Raw genomic sequence first — 20,875 nt, forward strand, 5'->3', positions numbered from 1 at the left:
GGGCTATCCTTGATACACTTTAAGACACACTAATTTGTAATAATACATCCTGGCCCCTTCTCAATATACTTGGTCCTCAATGCACAAACAGGAGTCTGATAGAACATATTCCAGACATATTGCCTTGAACCTCAATATAAAAATCACTTTTAGGATGGATATATATATATATATATATATTAATCTTCTCTCCACTTATACATACTGGCATACAATCTAAACTTAATATTCCACCCTTCCAGCATTCAAATAACACTCAGCGTACTTCCATATAACAAAAAACAGCGCCACCTCACCTATTATTGGTGAGGAAAGCCACCATCCGTGTGCATGTCAGGTACTTTTCATAAAATTTAGGGATTAGCCTCCTTAAATCAATCCGGATAGCTCTACGAATGATCTGAAAACATATAGAGGTGTAATCATTATAATTAATACCTCCGAATTCCTTGAGCTGGCCATACTCGTAGGGGGACAAAAGGAGACCTTCCTTTACTTCTCTTGATCTTTTCCCTTCAAGTTTGCTTGTTATAAATAAGTTGGCCAAAATGTATCATCTTAATCCAGACACAACATAAAACTGGCTCTGACAAGCATAGATAATATAGTTCAAGAATCAACTCTTGCTTAATGGATATTATATAAGAAAAAGGTAATCTTATAATATTTACCTTTAATTTGAGCGGTTATATTTTAAAGACGGACTCGGGGCTCCTTAGGAATCGTGCCGTTAGTCCTCCTATGATTATTCACAGGGTTTCTGCCTTCGTGGTTTCCCTTTTATATTTAGGGTCTGGGATCATAAGTGACCAATGTTAGAAGCCTATTGGTTACTGTCCTTAAAATACCCTTAAAGAGGTTACAAAGCTGTCCAGTTCCGAAAGATTCAAAATGAAAGATATAATCTCTTCCTTAGGTGTCTCCATAAGACTCCTGTCATATCGCGTTTTAAATACAGGGCCGCCCTACGAGCCCTGTAAAATCGTAAAATAAACCCCGTTTTATATGGTCCCTTTCGTAATCCTGTACGCCTACTAAAATACTGTATTGGCTCGGGCATTAAAATGATGCCATAAGGACCCATCATGACTCCCATATGCTGACTTTAAAAATCGGGACCAAGGCGGCTGCAGTTTTGCGATCAAATAACTCGCACAAATACAGCCTGCCACTTTCTTTGATTGATGCGAGCTTCCGCGTAGCATCAATCACAGGCAAGAGGTAGCTTAGCACTGATACAGCAACGACCTGGTTCTTTCATACTATCTAATTTATAGGGAACACCTGATTCTAATCGGTATCGTCCCGCCCCCTAGTGAGACGCCATGTCATCTGACTTAAAATCTTTATTACTTCCGGGTTACACCTTCCGACTATAGAGTCCCTAACGCGGTCGATAGGACACAATCGTCACTATCCGGCGCCATCTTCACCTATGTGAAGTCCATACGCCATGGACTTCTCCCAGAGGATAATAGAAACTAAAGGTCAGTATGTAGAACCTAACGGCTGCCTAGTGCATAATTGCATAACATTTAAAGCCGGGACCTCTCTATATCTTAATACAAGAGGTCCCCCTACTTCAGGGAGAAAAATATACCCCTTCTATAGTTAAAAAAAGAAAAGCACCTCCCTGTGACAGGAAAAATATTGTTCTACCTTGCCCTGCTTGAGCTTCGCTCATCAGCAGGAGGACAGAATTGTGTCTGTGGTCGGCAGCAGCACTAGCTTGCTGGTAGACCCTGAAAGGCTTTTACCGGGAGTGCAGGGGGTTCCCTAAGGAGCCCCCAGTTCATAGGATCATACTTCCAGCACCGTAATTGTTGTTGGGGGAATGATTCCAACATGTTTGATACCCAACAAGACCATGTTCGGTGCAGCGATTATATAGTTAGACATCTCGTAATGAGCGATGTCCACTATATATCTTTAAACGGCTGACCCCACTTACTAAGCCAGGAGCATAGACTCCGGGATTTGTAGGGGTGTCCTGCTCATGCAGGGGCACTCTCACACTTTTAACCAAGCACCCTGCCCTTAGGACTGAAGGGCCTGGCCATAGGGGTGACTTATAGGTTTTAAGTGCAGTGACCTTAGATATAGGTAAACTTATATCTGTTGTGAGGGGTGCAAGCACCATCTCACACAGGCTGCAATGGCAGGCCTGTAGTCAGAGTTTATGTGGACTCCCATGGGTGGCACAATACATGCTGCAGCACATGGGAGACCTCTGGAGTACCTATGCCCTGGGTACCTCCGGACCATATACTAGGGACTTATAAGAGTACACCAGTTGCCAATTATGGATATACCAAAGTACTCACCAAAGCCAATTTAGGAGGGTTGCTGGGGTCTTGATTAGCAGGATCCCAGCATACTACAGTCAAAACACACTGACACCAGGCAAAAAGTGGAGGTAACCATGGAAGCAGATCCTACTTTCCTACATGTCTGCATTAAACGTATTATTGCTTTTCATCTGTTGTTAGCTGAAAACGGAATATTGCCACCTTACACATCCTGCTTATGAACTGTGTGGAGCTTTGTTTATTGTAAGAACCACCTTCCCATGCCTAATCTATGTCAAAAATGCACCTAGCCTTCTAAACATCCTTTCTTGTTTTGCAGGTGGTCGGGGTGTCTGCAGTGACTGGGACTGGCCTGGATGAATTCTTTGTGCAGGTGTCGCAAGCTGTAAAAGAATATGAAAGGTGAGAAGCAATGTCTGTTTGACACTTGTTCCTATTAGAAGAAGGAAGACTCCTGCATCTTTTACTTCTTAATTTCTTTTGTTGTTTTATCATGTTACCTCGCGTTTTAGGTATGGCCTAGAGGCAGCTTCTGCTGTTTTGCAGGGCCATGGTTAAATAAACAAAAAAAATATAAAAATATAAATTCTTATAAGGAGACTTGGAAGTGTAATTTTTTTTTTTTTTTTTTTTGAGAATACAAACCAATAGTAGTTTATTCAAAGTACACTCAGAGCGGAGCCCTCTCTGCTCAGTCACTAGGAGTGCTGCAGAGGGACTGACATCAGCAAGCATAACAATACATTATGTACATTTCGAAACCAATGTAAGCGCGCCCACCATGGAATTTTCCAGAGAGATGCAGCTGGACCATAAATTACAAAGGAGTACGTTTTGATGCTGTGGCCGGGCACACACTATCTACCAGTCAAGGTCATTCTGTCCATGCCTGCCACTAGACAATTGGGAGAAGGCCTACATCTAAAAGGAAAGGTATGAGCTAATAAGAACAGTGCATTCATTAGTGTAGCAAAACTCAACTTCCGAAGAAACATAACTTAGAGAAGGCAGTTTCTCAGAAGTGGCAAATAATTGGTTTCTATCATAATACAAAATGGCACCTGTACACAAAATGGCACAGCGAATGCTAACTTACGTAAAACAATTCGGAAGCAAGATTTTTCTTCCAACAAATGTTAACTCCCAGACATCCAACGTACACACCAACACTGGGGCAGAAGTAGAGCTGGCCACATGAGTAAGATATCGGTAAGTAAGAAAGTGCCAATATGTGCACATTTGTTTAGTCTGCTAATGTAAAGGCTGCTTAAAAGCCAATATTGTCTTTAGATGAGGGGAATGAACCGCAAACAATGTGCAGATGCTGCTGAACGTGACCCGGCATCTGTAAAATTACATCGGGACGAGTTCAGCATTTCTAAGTGGGGCCCAACTTCTTGGCAGGGTGGATGGCTTTTACCCTGTGAAAACAGTGGATAGAGGCTGTTTTCTTGCGTGTACCTCCAACATGTGCCCTGAACATAACTAAATATACCATGTGCACGGGCTAGCAGGTATACCAATACCTGTGCGTGCAAGCCACCAGGAATGCAGTTACCCAGAGGTTTGAGTGGGCTGGGTGTATCAGGGTCTCAGACACGGTAGTAAATTAAAATGGGCACTATAACACAACAAACCTGTACCGTCAGCCCATCAACACGGACTGTTGCTATAAAGAAAATTACATAGGGGTGACAACTGCCTCTCTGAATGAAATAGGCTGTCTGCTTTAGGCGGGCTGATAGGCGCGCTGATTTGTCAAACTGAACAATGAGGCTGTTACACACTGCCTGCAGCACACACACACCCTTTACAGTATCAGCCACACTACAGGAAGCTATCTCATCCTCAAACTAACAGTGAAACACCACTAACAGCCCTACAGTATCAGTCACTGACTAACAGAATCACTTACAGACCCTTCACAATAGTGACCATGATCTAGGATTTGTGTGCAAACCTGAGCTGGCGTGCTGTGCCCTGATGATATAAAATGACTTCAGAACGGTATTTCCTGACCTCGCCCATCCATCCCAAAAAGTTGTGGTGTTTAGCATCATTCCCTTCAGATCAAAGCACACAAGGTGTGAATTTTTAAATATTTTTGTGAAAATAGCTCCAAACAAACCACAAAGCTGCAATGACTGCATATGAAAGCGGTTGGTCAGTACTTAGATAAGGTTTGAGGTGCCCTGGTCTAATACAAATAGTGGATTATCCTGAAGTCTGAAAGGTCAAATAGAGTTTCCAGGTCCTGCTGTAGAAAGGGACTTTGTCACTTTTTGAGAAGAGAAATGCTTTCTGAGAAGGCTGTTGCTGAAATTGTAGACTCTACTGTGGAGCTAAAGGCCAGGTACCTGTTTCAGAATGAGAGCAGTCACTTTTTCATAGGTGCTGAGAGCCTAACCTGGGATAAAGTTGAAATTCAATCCGATGCAGTGTAACTGCAGGTAGTATACTTTTTCCTGCAGGACTACCTGAAGCTCTGGAGGAAACATTTTTCATAGTTTACAAACTTTCTTCTGGTGGCCAAACAACCATAGGAGTACTCTTCTAAGGCCCAGAAGCTATGGGGAAGGTGTCAGACGGAGGCCAACAGCAAACTCCAGTCACCAGTGGTCAGCTGGGTACTACAAAAAAAAAAGGCCTCTCGCAACTTGTTGTGTAGAAACAATGTGGTTAGTCAACGGACCTAGTGAGTCCACTTCTTTGTCCTGGGTGCAAATGGGGACAGAACCAGCCTTTATGGGCTATTCTGTGGCTACAACAGCACGTTCAGTCCTCGTTTCCTCTTTTGTAGTTCCAGTAACTGTCCCGAGGAGGTGCTCTGGGGTGCCAGATTTATGCCTGGCGCCAGCTTGTGCTTGGGGGATGACTCCTGAGCCTTGTTGCCGAGGGACACGAGGGACTTTGTTGGTGGTGAAAGACTGTTGGGATTCTTGCCTTGTTCTGGACCTGCCCCTCGCCGCACCCGCTGCGTGGGTGCCGCTTCGCACTGTCACCTTGCCGAGCTGATTGGGGAGCCGCTGTGTGTTTGTTTTTCAGCCGCTACGGGAGTGAAAAAAGGAAACAGCCTGAAGACCGGGGTGGAGCCGCGTTGCAGGGACTCACTCTCCCAGGAGTCCCTGCCTGACCGTTGTAATCTGGTCCGCGCCCCCTGTATGCCCCGCCCCCGCGCTCCCTTTATAACTGAACCAGTCTACCGCTGCGCGGGACGCGAGTGGGGACGCCGGCGAAGCTCGGGCAAAGGGCGGGCCTTCTGTGGCCCTCAGAGGCTCGAGGAGGCCGGGCTTGGCCACCCCCCCTTAGTTGTGCCTCCTGTAACTGCGCTCAAGGTGACTCTTGACTTTTCCTTTTTCTGACATTTGTTCCTCCTTTTTTGTGCACGTCTACACCTTGTGGTTGTATTACAACTGTATTTAAGGGGGGTACTGTACACTATACCTGTAGTCGTGCCTAGGAATTATAACATGGATACATCTAAAAATACGCCAATGTCGACCAGATCCACCTCAAGGAAAAAGGCGCAAGTTACCACCCCCCTCCCAACTCTCACCGCAATTGATAGAATGCTTCAAAAGACAATAGGTGTAGTGGTCAATGCGATTGAGAGTACGGAGAGGCGCCTCTCTTTACCCCCAAGTATGTGTCTATCCAATCAGTCAACTCAAATCATTACGAATGTTAACACCTCTAATAATACCGTGTGCTCTCAGGATTCTATCCTCATGCAATCATTCGCAGGTCTCCCAAATATAGATAGCAACCAGATAATCCCACTAGATCAAACCCTACCACCCGACTTTGCCAACAGGGAAAGCAGGTTGTCACTGACTCCTAGCCTGCAGATAAATGTAGAACCCTCCAACCTCATTCATGAGCTAGATGGAGAAGAAGGGACTGTCGCTTGCATCTCTAATGAAGTCTGTACTTCATCTGATTAAGGGAGCCCCCTAAATGAGTGCTCGAGAGGGAAAGAGTACACAGACAATTTGTCACCTAGAAGAATCAAGAGGGCTTCCAGTAAACTCAGGGCAAAACCGAAGATTGCATGGCATAAACCTAGACCCGGGCAGAGGAGGCACGAGCCATACACAGAGGATTACCCACAGGGTGCCACAACCTATCACATTAACAGCCCAAAATCAGATAACAGACACCCAGGGAGACACAGGGCAAGACACTATCGAATTAGCAACTCAGGTCGGTGATAATTCTACTTGTGTAAAGACTCTTATGGAAAAAATGGAACATCTAATGAGGTCTCTCATGCTCCCCATTCATGAAAGGGTAAAAAGGATAGGGGGGAAACTGGAGAAACTAGAAGTAGCACAACAACAAAACAATGAAATCTTGACAAAAGTTATCAAATCCCACAAACCACAGCCTCAACATAAACATAATGATAAACCATCGAACTGACTAAACAACAAAAACACCCAAGAAGATGTATCGGATACACGTAAGTCAGCTAAACAGATACAGACACTGATACCTCTAGATAGAAGTCACAATGTGCCTCAAAACAAGCAAGGCGAATGCAGGGTCGTGTTGCCCCCTCCAGATGTACAGACAAGGGATGCAGCAGCAGAAAATGCTAATGGGGGGGACGGGAGTGAGTGGGCGGCAGAGGGCTTGACCTCTACCGTCAGTAATAGCCAGCCAGAGCAACCCAAAAGATCAAGACCCGTTAACAAGAATGTGCGCATAGATCTACCCCCTGAATCCCACCCTTTTACCATGGTCATGATAGGTGTACCATCACTAGGAGAGGGGAAATCGGAAAATCATAGTGAACTAAAAAATAAAGTTAGCCATTGGTTAACCAGATATAGGCCAATTCCCTCATACCTAAACGGCCAAATACTTAATGTTAGAAGGGTAGATTGGGTGGGCCAGAGAAACAAGGTTTCAGAAGGTGACTGCATCATCATAAATTTTAAAGATAGGCGTGTGGCAAGCTATATTAGTGGTTGGAGAGAAGGCGACTTAGAAAGTAGGATTCAAACTGTCGAACTCAGTTACTTCTACCCACCAACTCCCATGACCCAAAGAAATACGTCTCAACATTACACAAAGGGAAGCAGGTTCTACGATCATTATGATTACCAACAGATGACTAATGGTAACCCACACCCAAATTATACCCATGAAAATAGGTATTACGACTTTCATGATAATCAATGTAGGGTTCCTATTTTTAATCGATTTAACGCCTTCCACTCTCAGGGAGACCTTGAAGCAGTGGATTGACTCTGTGCAAAGACTCCGCTCTCCGTTAGTTACAATTCTTTTGAATTACGAAGTGGGGTAGCACACAGGGAACAGATGAAGGCAGATCAGGCTTTTTTAACTGCTGCACGGGATACGTCTATTTCATTTATAGATGATACAGCTAGGGCAACTGATGTGGCTGAGCCGCATCTAGGGCAATTAGTGGCAGATAACGTTCCCCTGAATCATAGAGACCTAGATAAAGTATATCTCGTAACAACCTGTGAAACCACTCAAGTGTCAAAAACTATCCAGAGAGATGACACTAAAGCTAATATAATCGCAGGGGTTAGCACTGAAACCAGTCCGGTGGCTCCCCCAGAAAAAGCTTTAGCTGCATGTGTGATGACCCCTACTGAATCGCTGACCTCTAGATACAATGTAATCTCCTGGAACATCGCTGGGCTGGCAGGCGAAATTAGTGATCCGACCTGGGTAGCCTTCATAAGATCTTTTGCAGTGGTATGTCTCCAAGAGACATGGCTGGTCGGGAACAATGCATCCATAGAAGGGTATAAAAGCTTCTTTGTATCTGCGGAGCAGTCACGTAGCGGTAGAGCCAAAGGGGGATTGGCTGTGTTTATTGATCTAGCATTAACATGCACAGTCAAAAGGTACTCCTTTTGTAACACTGATATCCAAGTGCTGTTGGTCAAGAAAGGGAAAGACTCACTAACCCTGATTAACTTTTATAACGCTGTAAATCACAACGGCGAGTGTAGACTCGTGGACCTGGGTAATTTCCTTAGGAATAATATGGAGAGCCTCCCACACCAAATACTTATTGCAGGGGATTTCAACGCACACCCATGTGGGAACCCACGGGATACTGTAACGGGTTCACTGGGTTGCCACAGACAGAGAGGTTTTCATTTCGATCACACAAGGCGGGGTAACTTGTTGAATGACCTGAATGAATTTAATCTAACCCCGGCCATGTCTGTGGTGGCTGACCATACCCTCCATGATGTACCCACCTTTAAAGGCAACTCAGGGGTTCCTACATTGACCATATACTTCTTTCTGGTGACCTTGGTACCTCTATCTTGGACTTTAAAATACAGGAGAACCAACATAGCGATCATAATCCTGTCTGTATCCAACTGGGTGGTGCGATATTTGAATCGCGTAAGAAGAGGTTAGATGGTGGTGTCTTAAAATGTACTGATGGCAAACGTCGTTTAAAGTGGGCAATGGTAAACTCGAGCCACTTATACGAATTAATTAACAACACGTGTGGCCCTGAGTTGTCTCTCTGTGTGTCTTTGGCACCTCCACCCCAGGAGACCCTGTCTGCTTTCGACGGTATCGTTTCTAAAGTTGGGGCAATGTTAACCGTGCCCTCCACGGGGCCGGCTCGCAGTGGCCCGAAATGGTTTGCTCACTCTTGCTCTAAGGCAAGTCGTGATTTAAAGGCGGCCCTAAAGGCCAGGCCTAGAGACCTGGCACGAATTAGGGCATCACGCACTCATTATAATAAGGCCCTAGCGAAACGCAAATCAGAAGTGAAGGCCTCCATCTGGGAAAACCTGTTAGATCCCCAAATCCTTGGAAACAGTGCAAAGTTTTGGGAAATCATAAATAAACCTCTTTTTGAATTAACAGGTAACTCCGCTGTAGGCTCTAACATACCAAGAGAAGAGTGGGTCTCTCATTTCAGCTCTATTTTCAATAGTAACTTACCACAAGCAGATTTTAAAAATGGTGTTTTAGAAGATAACCCTCTGTGGTTTTCCATTAGCGAGGTTGAAAAGGGAATCAAGGGCTTAACAAGTAATAAAGCTCCAGGGCCCGACGGCTTGCCCCCGGACCTTTTTAAGTCATGTATATCACTGTGGGCGCCTGTTCTTACTGCTGTACTTAATGCAGCTGCTGTATCTGGATGCCCCAGGTCGTGGGGGGTCTCCACGATAGTTCCCGTGTTCAAGAAAGGGCACCGTAATAGCACGTCCTGCTACAGACCAATATCTTTAATTGATTCTGTGGTCAAAGGAGCGGGGGGTAATCTTGAACAGATTAACAACCTGGGTTTAAGAGCATAACATAATTTCCCCGATCCAATACGGTTTTAGGCCAGGCCACTCCACGATCTCACAGTGTCTCAATTTGTATATGGTCCTGGGAAAATACACTTTGGCATGTCAGGGCACAATACACATGGCTTTTCTGGACCTCTCATCAGCCTTCGACTGTGTCAATTGGGCTAAGCTCTGGGAGGCCATGGGCCACATGGGCGTGGAGCAAAATCTAGTTAACTTGCTGGCAGATCTGCACCAGGATACGAGAGCCAATGTACGCTACTCCCAAGAGCTAAAGGTAACAAGGGATTTTGGGGTGCATCGGGGAGTCCGACAGGGCTGTATTTTAGCTCCGTTTCTTTTCAATTTATATATTAACAATTTGGAGGAGAACCTTTTAAACACCGGAGCAGATTACCCCTATGTTGGGCGCAAAGGTCTACCCGTTTTACTTTATGCGGACGATGCCGTTTTGTTGGCAAGGACCGCAAAAGGGCTTCAATTGTTACTTGACTCCTTTTACAGCTTCATGAAATCCTGAGATCTCGCCATTAATAACACAAAATCCTTTGTAATGAACGTAGGGAAAGGCCACAAAGAGAAGTTCTCATTTTATGTTAATGGGGAGAAGATCCCAACTACAAAAACCTTTTCATACTTGAGCGTCTTGTTTGATAACCAGTTGAATTGGGGCCCTGCAGTACAAAGGAAAAGGGGGGAGTTAACTCGGGCTAACACGGCTATCTTTAGCTTTGCTAGGAAAATGGGCAACCGCCCAATTGCTGCACTGCTAAAAATTTACCAGGCAAAGAGTGTGGCGTTAGCCTGTTGTGGGAGTGAGCTCTGGGGGCACACGGCAATCAATGAATTGGCGGTAGTAGAAAATAATTTCTTGAAACAGATGCTGGGGGTCCCAAGGGGAACGGGCAGTTTTATAGTGCATGAAGAACTGGGCGTCCCCTTTTTAAGCGATACTATAGCTCTACGACCTCTAATCTGCTGGCTAAATTGTTGGCTAAACAAAGATCTGCCACTTAATCACCAACTCCTGAGAGAAGCCTTATCCTGGCACAATATGCACAAAATCCCGTGGCTCAAATACCTGAAAGATCGCTTCTCAGAATTGGGGCGTCCTGAGCTTTTTATAAGTCCTGATTCTATTAGCAGATCTGATGTTACATATGTGAGGAAAACCTTTTTCCTTTCTCGGCATCTGCATCGAGAGGAGGTGGAACTGAACAAAAGCAGTGTCCGTAAATATGTTGTAATAAAATCTACACCCAGTATGGAACCGTACCTGTCTTGGCCAATGTCGGGCTTTGATAGATTTTTGCTAACAAGGTTCCGTCTGGATTTTTTTCACTTACTGCTTGCCGTTCCCAAGGGGAGCCACCGAGGACAAGTGCTACCGTCTTGCGGCTGCGACAATGTGTCTCCGCAGGACTTGGTGCACTTCCTATTTATTTGCCCTTACTATGACATACCTCGGAGGCTCTACTAAAAGCCCCTGCTCAAAAATATAAACTTTACACAGGTTAGACCTGCACTTTGTTACTTACAGCTGCTAACCCACGATTGCACTTTATTTGTAACTGGTTTCTTCAGACTAGCACTAAAATTTAGAAATAGCATGGAGGGTTAAATGTTTTAAATGTTTTAAATTGTTTTTAATACTGTATTATACATGATGAATTGTGGTTTTTAAACTCTGGAAGAGAGCTCTATATCGTTTTAACCTATTTTTATTTTTAAATCTGTCTATTGAATTGTGCTTTTATGGTTGTTTGTTTGAATAACCGAATAAAGATCTTTTGATTTGACTCCTGAGCACTCCTAAAACAATGAGGTAAAAGTTCCTGGAGGCAACCCTACCCGTTGGGGGATTGTATGCAGTAGGACTAACAGCAGCAGTTCCTGTTAGCGCTACTGCAAACAATCCCACAGTACTCTTCACTCTCAAAATCAAAGACGAGGAATCCCTTCCACCCTTGGGCAGAGTCTGTGTGCCCACCTAGAGGTGTGGCCACGGTCATAAGCAGTCCCCTTCTGTGGTGGCCACTCAAAATTTATTTTGGGGGTGGCTTACCTGCCACTTTGTTTGTTCCAGCCTGACTATGGGGACAACAACTGAGGCTTTCCAGGTATCACCTAACAGTGGCTTTTGACAAGGCAGGCCCCTTTGAATTTAATTAAGTTTCTGATACCCCCCTCTCCAAAAACCTGGTCTTTCTGCCAGGGGAAGAAAACACCTTCCCACTACTGAGCCATTGCCTCTGCTCTCAGGGGAAATTACACACCTCTTTCATACCTAATTCCAGCCAAGGTCTGGCTGGACAGTTGCTGGAGAGTTAATGCGATCAGCCTCCATCAGCTTCTGGTAGGGCAAAGGCAACTTTTCAATAGTTACCGTTCCCATATATTTAATACAAATCTTACTTTACCATTGGATTGGATTTTTACTAAATATAAAAATAAGTATTTGAATGAAGTCTGTTGGTGGTACTGGTAAACAGTTAAAGATTAAAGTGTATAATTTGTACTTTGACATTTCCATATTTGCCAGCTGCAGCCTGACTGTTGTTTTGGGCCTAGACAATGGATTGACGTGCCATTTCTGTTCCACTCTTAAAAATGATGCACGTGTGGGCTGCAAGCTGTGCATAACGGTGACATATTTAGTATTTGAAATCAGTTTTTTTATTTGTCAAGAGTGATTTGGACAGGTTGTCACAGTAGGGTTCAAGCTGTTTGCCAGCCAACACAGGGTAGGCGAAAAGCTATATTTAACTGCTGCTGTAGTGGATGGCACAATATGTGCTGTAGTCCACAAGCAGCATTTTACTTTCAATGTCTGGGGCTGTATTTCTTCACCATTTACTCTGGCCTTAATAGGAAGGTTAGAAGTGTCAATCTGGCTTTAAGCCAATATCAACATATTTTAGAGTTCAAAGCACATAAACTGTCCACTGGACAGCAGTGAGTTTAGAATTACCGGTAGGCAAGTACTAAAAAAAGGAAAAACTGGTGAGACCACCCAAAAAGAAGTCACTTTTAAACACTCCTTGCTATTGGCTGTTTTGGTGTATTCTTCCACTTTAGTTGGAATGCATCTCAAAAGAGAACTCGCATCACATGTTTGTTTCAGCTATGTGTTCGAAACTGGGTTTTCGTTCCCGTACCTCCCCCCCCCCCCCCTACTTTCTGTCCCCTTTTTAGCTGCTAGATGCTGGTTTAAAAACCCTGACAGTTCCCTGAGGCCTGCTAACCAGACCACCGTGCCAGTGCTCTTTCCTTAAATCAAGTTGCTGTCTTATTGTTTTACAATTGGCGCAGGACTTTAGCACCCCTGTAAGCCCCTAGTAAATGGTACCCCTCGTACCTAGGGCCTAAATAATAAAAGAGGGTCCCTAACGGCTGCAGCATATCTTTTGCCACCTAAGGGACCCACACATATATTCCACACAGACTGCCATTGCAGCTTGTGTGATGTGGTGCAAACCACGAGTGAAAACATGACATGGCACATTCCTGTGTGACCTGCCAAAGTCACTGCATTTAATAGAACTAAATCGCCCCTGCCGCTGTCCTTTGAGCCATAACACAAAGGGCGTTATATTTTATGTGAAGACTGTAGGAAGCTGGCTCTTTATGTGATATATCAAAAATCTGATTATACTGTGTAGAGTCCAAGGGTTCCCTTACTAGTGGACAGTGCTTGTTATGCAAGCCTGAAAAGCTCTATTAGAGGGTAGTGTGGTTGAGCAACCTTTGGCTTAACACAGAGGAGTGTAAGACATTGCAGACACACACAGTAATTAATAAATGAGAACATGTCTAAAGAAGGAGATCCACACCAACCTATAAAAATATCAAGTATCTTTATATATGTTTTATACACCAAAAGCAGTATAATCGGGCAGGTGTGCTTCAGAAATACTCTGGAAAACAGTTGTAAAAGTGCTTAAACACAGTCCAGTATTTACTGTGATGGTCCATGTAGAATGCACGGCCGTATCCTGCATCACTCTCAATAATTTAGTATTGTAGGCAGTGGTGGAAATCAGGTGATGGACAGGACCTTCAGCCAAAGACCACACAGGCTTTTGTTAGTCTTTTGGCAGGGGGCTCTTGTGGGTCGGACATTGTTTCTACTCTTTCAGGGCAGAGGTCTTTGGGGTCCCAGGAGCTGAGTGGAACAGGCAGTTTGATTAACTTGCCCAGGGACTCTGGATGCAGGGACACGTGGAAATGTCCGTAACTGGGGACAAGTGCGCTGAAGATGCACCTCGGTCGGTCCGTTGATGAACAGTGGTCATGCCAAGACTGTTTCTGACAAACAGTCGACTCCTCCAAACGGGAGATGAAGAATCACAGGAGTGGGGTCGTTTTTTAAATAAGTTGCAGGTGCTATGGAGTGCCCTCTTGCTGGAGCGAAGACTGAAGTGGTCGATGGTGGGATCGGCTGCCAACAAACCTTGGCTGCGGCAAATGGTGTTGAAAGGGACCTCACCTGCTGGAGGTGGTTGGGAGTGCGGTAGGGTCTAGGAACGTCAGTGAGAGCCAGTTTCCACTCTTGGAGTGCTCTTGCCACTTCGCTTTGGGTCACCACCTTGACTGACCCAATGGTGAGCACTTTGTTGCTGCTTCGGACTTGGCCTGCGGCGTGCTGGAGACTGGTTCCACCAATCCAGCACAGGGGCACAGCACAGGGGCATATCTGCTCATGCTGGTGTGCCCTCATATGTAATATTAAGCACTCTGCCTTAGTGCTCTCAGGTCTGCTGTAGGGATGACTTACAAATATTACATGCAGTGTAAGGGCCATGACACGTTTTCTCAATTGTCTGCATCAAGACACGCAGGCTGCAATAGCAGTATTGCATGTGCTTGTGAGGGGTCCCTGAAGGTCCTTAAGGACCCTCTTTAGTACTTCAAGTTACCATTTACTAGGGACTTAAAGAGGATGCTAAAATGTTTGCCATTTGGGGGAACAATTGTTCAGTTTTGGGAAATAACTCTGGGACTGGGGACCTGGTTAGAAAGAACTCTTTGCACTTCAGTCAAAGTTGCATGAATTACCAGGCAAAAAGTGGGAGGTACTGCAACAAAAACCCATTTTCCTACAAGGACATAGCTGTATGAGCAGATATGCCACTGTGATGTCTAGTTATATTACTTGATATTGCAAGTGAATAGGGAAGCCATCTTCAGGTATTTACTGGGAGCTGGGAAAATCGTGTTACCCAGCTACATAATGACTTAGCTGTAACATTTAATGTTTGGTATCAGACACCTTATTAATAAACCTACGCTGATTCCAGTGATGAATTTATTAATACCTGCATCGAGAGGGTACTTTAGAGGTACCCCCTGAACCCTACTAGTCCTCTAGTGTGCTGTCTGACTGGTCCTGTCCAACCTGCCAACACAGACGAGTTTCTGACTCTCTAGGAGGTGAGAGCCCCACTCTAAGAAGTCAGCAGAAATGCCTGATCTAGTAGGGGGTGTATATACCCACTCCAGCAGGAAGGTAAGTAAATTAGCACGTCAAGACAAGGAGCTTCAAAGAGCACACCGCCTTTGACATGCAAACCTGTCTTCCCCCTAGACCTGGAGGATGGCGCCCCTGTCCTGAGGCCTATTTGGCACAAGGACATGCGGGAAATTAGCTATGCAAGGAAGCGTGTTGAAGCTCCAGGCTAGTCACAGCACTCAGTTAGGTTACCTGAAGTAAACATGAAAATTAGGATTTCACCATTTTTGTTGTGGTGAAATTAGAAGCTTGCGGACGGGGCAGTGCCCTCTCCTCACAGGATTGGGTCATCTAGGGGGTGCAGGGGCCCCAGGGGAAAGTAGCCCATTGGCTTCTACACTTCACTTCCCTTATTGCCCCTAAATTGAGTATTTAGGTGGCCCCCTGACACCAGGAACTCAGATTTGTCTGCCTGGAGAAGAAAGAAGGACAAAGAAGAGACCCCCACGTGAGAACTGAGGAGCAGCCCCTGACTTGGCACCAACCCTGGCTGCCTGCTGCCCCCTGCCTCCAACAATTGCTTGGACCCAGCTCATCCAGAAAGCGGTGTCGGCTCCAAAAGCTGTGAAGGAGCTCACCTGGCCAGCAGCATCCCCTGGAGCAGAGGAGCCGCTTCCCTGCACATTTGCAAGCATCAAAAGAACCAACACAAGAGCCTCTAGAGCGTGACCCCGCCGGGCAAAGCTGCTCTGCACCTGAGCCCTCCAGCCAGAGTTCTTGTGAACTGGCAGTGCCCCTAAGGCAGAGACCCTCAAGAGCAAAGCCCCATCTTGGTTTTAGCCCGACTGGCCCCCCGGTCTCCTTCCGCAGCCTTGTTCTGCAGGAAAGCAGGTTCCATGACAGCCTTTTAACTGCCGTGACCCGACACCTGAAGAGACCACTGCACCAGAGACCCACAGCCTGAGGAGAAGTGGACCAGCTTTGCCCACGGGGTCCTAAGACACTCCATAGCAGAACCCACCTTTGGGTTTGTCCGGGCTGTTCCCCCAGTCCTTGCCTGCATCCTGTTTTTGAAGACTGCCAAAGACAGCAAGTGCCTCCCGCAGTGCAACCCCGCTGGAGAAAGCACCACTGCACACGAGCCCCCTAGCTAGAGTTGCAGTAGGCCAACAGTGTCTCTGCTTGCCAGAGACCCTCAGGGACCGAGCCCCCTTGGGTTCACCCGGACTGGCCCCCTAGTCATTACTTGCAGCCTCTTATTTTTTTTTTACCCGACTGTTCCCTATTGATTTAAACCGGGCATCCGACGATTAATGTTCCTCTGCACCTGGATGCCCCAGAGCTGGCCAAAGTGACCTGTTGGTGCAGCCTTGGACCTTGCCTAATGCTTACATTAAAGCCAGAAGGACAGTGCCGTGAGTTGCTGCTAAGTACCCTTATGCAGTAAATGTCTCTTTCCCATAGGATGACATTATCGCTTTAACAATACAAATGCCAGTGTAATCTGAAAGAAACAGGTTAGTATTAGATTCCTTACCTTAGAATATCCCCAGGCGTCAGTCTGGATCCGGAAACTTTTGCGTAGCAGTACCCCTGCGCGTCGGTAGGCGTCGTCTGCAGGCGTCCCCTGCGGCTCCGCGTCGTCGGCGTCGTGCGCCGTGATGACGTCGCTGGAGTATATAGACGCCGCCTCCGCGCGCTGACGTCAGTTCTTCTTTTTTCCGCGCCAGTTAGCGCAGATCCGAAGAGCAGTACTCCGGTCTTTTGACCAAGTTTTTTGTTAACTAATTGATCTTTACGGTGCCGGTAGGATGCCCGGTTTCAAGAGTTGTGACGAGTGCGACCGCCTGATGTCGGTCACCGACCACCATCGACTCTGCCTCCGGTGTCTGGGCGCGGACCACGACGTGGAGTCCTGCGTCGACTGTCGGGCCTTGACTGGAAAAGCTAGGCGGGAGCGGTCCCGCAAGCTTCTCGAGCTCCGGGTGTCGGCCCCGCGTCGAGAGCGGTCCCGGTCCGGTCGGAGGTCGAGGGAGCGGTCGAGGGAACGGTCGCGGAGCCGCCATGGGCGCTCCGGGAGTCGCCACCATTCCTCCGGCTCGTCAGGTAAGCACAAGAAGTCGGGGCGTCGCCATCGCACCCCCGACTCCCCCCGACGCCCGCGTGCTGCGGCCGGGGGCTCGGGTGACCCCACCCCCGCGGTCCCGCATGGGTCGCCGACGCCGTCTACCCCACACCTGTCGGTCCCTGGGGAAGGCGCGTCGCGTGAGGAGATCGAGGCCTTCCTCATTGCTATGAGGGCGAGGTCTTCTCCGGCGGGGCCTTCGGCGCCTGCGGGCCCGTCGGTCCCGTCTGGGGGCCCGAGCGGTTCGGGTGCTCCTGCCCCGGCGCCGCCGGTGGCTCCGGCCCCGGCGCCGCTGGTTCCCTCTGGTTCGTCGCCGGCTGGTCTCCCGGCCTCTCCGGCGTCGGTTCCTGTGGGCCAACCCGTGGTACCGCCCCCGCGTGGTGCAGCGACTCCGCCGTCGGCTCCGGCCGGCGTCGGGTCCCCGGCACCGACGCCGCGCGGCGCCACCCCCCTTTCCTCCCCGACTCCGGACTCGGAGCCGGACCGGCGTCGGCCGACGCCGGATCCGACGCCGATGGGGCCCGTTGACCCCGATGTCTATATCGTCGATCCAGAATATGGGTATGATGAGGAGGAGTATGGAGAGGGTTGGGAGGGGTCTGAGGACCCTCTATCCCGTGCCTGCCAGTATGATGTGGACTGGGTAGGTGATCTGGGTGATGCCAGTGGCCTGGACGAGTCGCCCAACCCTGGGTTTGTCTCTCCGTCCCCTGTGGCGTCCGAGGCAGGTGCTGCCTATTCGGTGGTCCTGATGAGGGCTGCCAAGGCCTTACACCTTGAGCTCCCCGTCGCGAAGGTCAAACCGAATATTCTGACGGAAGTTTTTAAACCGCAGTCATGCCCCCAGGAGCCTCTGCTGCCGTTTAATGAGGCCCTGACGGATGTCCTTCTGGGCACCTGGTCTAGGCCCGCTTCTGGTGCGCCGGTTGACCGGAACGTTGCCAGGCGTCACCGTCCATGCTCGGACGACCCTGCCTTCCTGTCCACCCATCCCTCCCCGGAGAGTCTGGTGATCCAGGCCTCCACTTCACAGTCCGCATTTCCGTCGGCTCCGCCCGACCGGGAATCAAAGAGGTACGACCAATTTGGTAAAAAAGTGTTTTCCTCTTTGAGCGCTGGACTGCGGTCTTGTAACACCGCGTGCCTCTTGGGCCGCTACACCCACTCCCTGTGGGATACGGTCGAGGAGTGTTTGCCGCAATGCCCCCAGGAAGTGCGGGACAAGCTCACCCGGGCCTTGGTTGAAGGCCGGGATGCGGCGCGGTACTCGATCCGTTGTGGTCTGGACACCACAGACTCACTGGGACGGGCCATGTCCACTACGGTGGCGATTCGTCGCCATGCCTGGCTGAGATCTGCCAACTTCTCACCAGACGTCCAAAATACACTTATGGACATGCCATTTGATGGCAGTCGCCTATTTGGTGACAAAGCGGACCACGCGCTGGAGCGCTTCAAGGACTCCAGGGTCACGGCCAAGTCCTTGGGTCTCTCGACCCAGCGCCAGCAGACGGGTTCGTTTCGGCCCTTTCGTGGCCAAGGGAGGGGAGGTCCCACACGTGCTGCCAGCCACGCGGCGCAGAGCGCTCCCCAGCGCGGTGGCGCCCGTGGTTTCCGCCGTGGTGGCGGTAGAGGCCAGCGTCGTGGTCAGTCCACGCCTCCCTCCGCTGCGGCATCCAAGCCTTCCTAGTCCGAGCTTTCGGGCTCACGTGACGCCAGTGGGTGGCAGGGTTCGCCATCACCACTCCCGCTGGCGCGCGATAACATCGGACAGGTGGGGGCTGCAGCTTGTCCGAAGGGGCTATGCCCTCCCCTTCGAGTCCACTCCTCCAGCCATGCCACCGCAGAACCACCGTGTGTCGGGGGACCACTTGACACTTCTGCAGGAGGAAGTTACGGCCCTCTTGGCCAAGGGGGCCATCGAGCGCGTTCCTGGGCCAGAAGTAGGGTGTGGTTGCTACTCCCACTACTTTCTGGTACCCAAGAAGGACAAGGGAGGCCTGCGTCCTATCTTGGATCTACGGAACGTCAACGGCTTCCTCCGGAAGGAGAAGTTCAAGATGTTGACTTTGGCTCAGGTCTTGGCTGCTCTAGACCCACAAGACTGGATGGTAGCGTTGGACTTGCAGGATGCGTATTTTCACATCCCCGTCCTGCCGGCCCACCGGCGTTACCTGCGGTTCACGGTAGGCCACGAGCACTTTCAGTTTATCGTGCTCCCATTCGGCCTTACCAGCGCCCCACGGGTGTTCACGAAAGTGATGGCGGTGGTCGCAGCTCATCTGCGCCGGTTAGGGGTTTCAGTCTTCCCCTACCTCGACGACTGGCTGTTGAAGGCGGGCTCGCCCCAGACAGTCGTCCACCACCTTCAGATGACGGCAGACCTCCTGCACGAGCTGGGGTTTTCCATCAATGTGCCGAAATCACACCTGTGTCCCTCTCAAAAGCTCCTTTTCATCGGAGCGGTTCTCGACTCGGCGCAGTTTCGGGTTTATCCTCCGGAACGGCGGGTCCGGGATATTCAGGCTCTGATTCCCATCTTTCAGCCGTTATCCCGGGTTTCGGTCAGGTTGACGCTGCGGCTTCTGGGGCTGATGGCCTCCTGCATCCTTCTGGTGCATCACGCCAGATGGCGGATGCGGGCTCTGCAGTGGGACCTGAAGTTTCAGTGGGCCCAGCATCAGGGCAACCTATCCGACCATGTCCTGATCTCGGAGGGCACTGCGAGACAGTTGCAGTGGTGGCTTACGGACCGCGATTGGGTCAGGGGCAGATCCCTCTCCCTTCCCCAACCGGAGCACGTGGTTGTGACGGACGCGTCCCTCCAAGGCTGGGGTGGCCACTTGGGAGAGGCGGAGATCAGAGGCCTCTGGTCTCCGGCGGAGTCCCGGCTCCATATCAACATGTTGGAGCTGCGGGCGATTCGCCTAGCACTTAAGGCATTCCTCCCCTTTGTCAACGGGAGTGTAGTGCAGGTGTTCACGGACAACACCACCGCCATGTGGTACTGCAACAAACAGGGCGGTGTGGGGTCGTGGACCCTTTGCCAAGAGGCTCTGCGCCTCTGGCAATGGCTGGAACGTCAGGGCGTGACTCTGACGGTTCAACACCTGGCAGGTTCTCTGAACGCCAGGGCGGACGAACTCAGCCGTCGGTGCTCGGTGGATCACGAATGGCGTCTGAACTCGGATGTGGCGAGAGGCCTCTTTCAGCAATGGGGAGAGCCTTGGTTAGATCTATTCGCCACAGAAGAGAACGCGCAATGTCATCAGTTCTGCACGTTGGAGTTTCCAAGACGGCACTCGCTCGGCGACGCCTTTCGGCGCGAGTGGAGTTGCGGTCTGTTGTACGCCTTTCCGCCTATACCACTTCTGCCCAGAGTGCTGAAGAAGATCAGGCGCGACCGGGCCCAAGTTATCCTTGTGGCTCCGGACTGGGCTCGAAGGTACTGGTATCCCGAGCTACTCAGCATGACAGTCGGTCCCTCGATCCGCCTGCCCCTTCAGGAGGACCTTCTGTCGCAGCAGCAGGGGACGGTCCTCCACCCGAACCTGTCCAGTCTCCACCTCCATGCGTGGAGATTGAGCGGCGACAGTTGAGGCCATTTGACTTGCCTCCTGAAGTCTGTGATGTCATTCTGGCAGCCAGGCGTCCCTCCACAAAGTCGGTATACGCC

At 49.1% G+C, this 20,875-nt stretch overlaps 1 protein-coding gene across 1 annotated transcript in view; it reads left to right on the forward strand.

Moving 5' to 3' along the window:
• Positions 1-20,875, forward strand: part of GPN1 (GPN-loop GTPase 1) — a 115,916-nt gene that overhangs the window by 80,145 nt on the left and 14,896 nt on the right. Inside the window, exon 10 of the mRNA XM_078650126.1 lies at positions 2,629-2,711. Within this exon, the coding sequence (XP_078506252.1) occupies positions 2,629-2,711 (83 nt within the window). The remainder of the gene's footprint in view (positions 1-2,628; positions 2,712-20,875) is intronic.

Source organism: Lissotriton helveticus, chromosome 6, assembly GCF_964261635.1.
Source record: "Lissotriton helveticus chromosome 6, aLisHel1.1, whole genome shotgun sequence".
NCBI classification, from domain to species: Eukaryota; Metazoa; Chordata; class Amphibia; order Caudata; family Salamandridae; genus Lissotriton; species Lissotriton helveticus.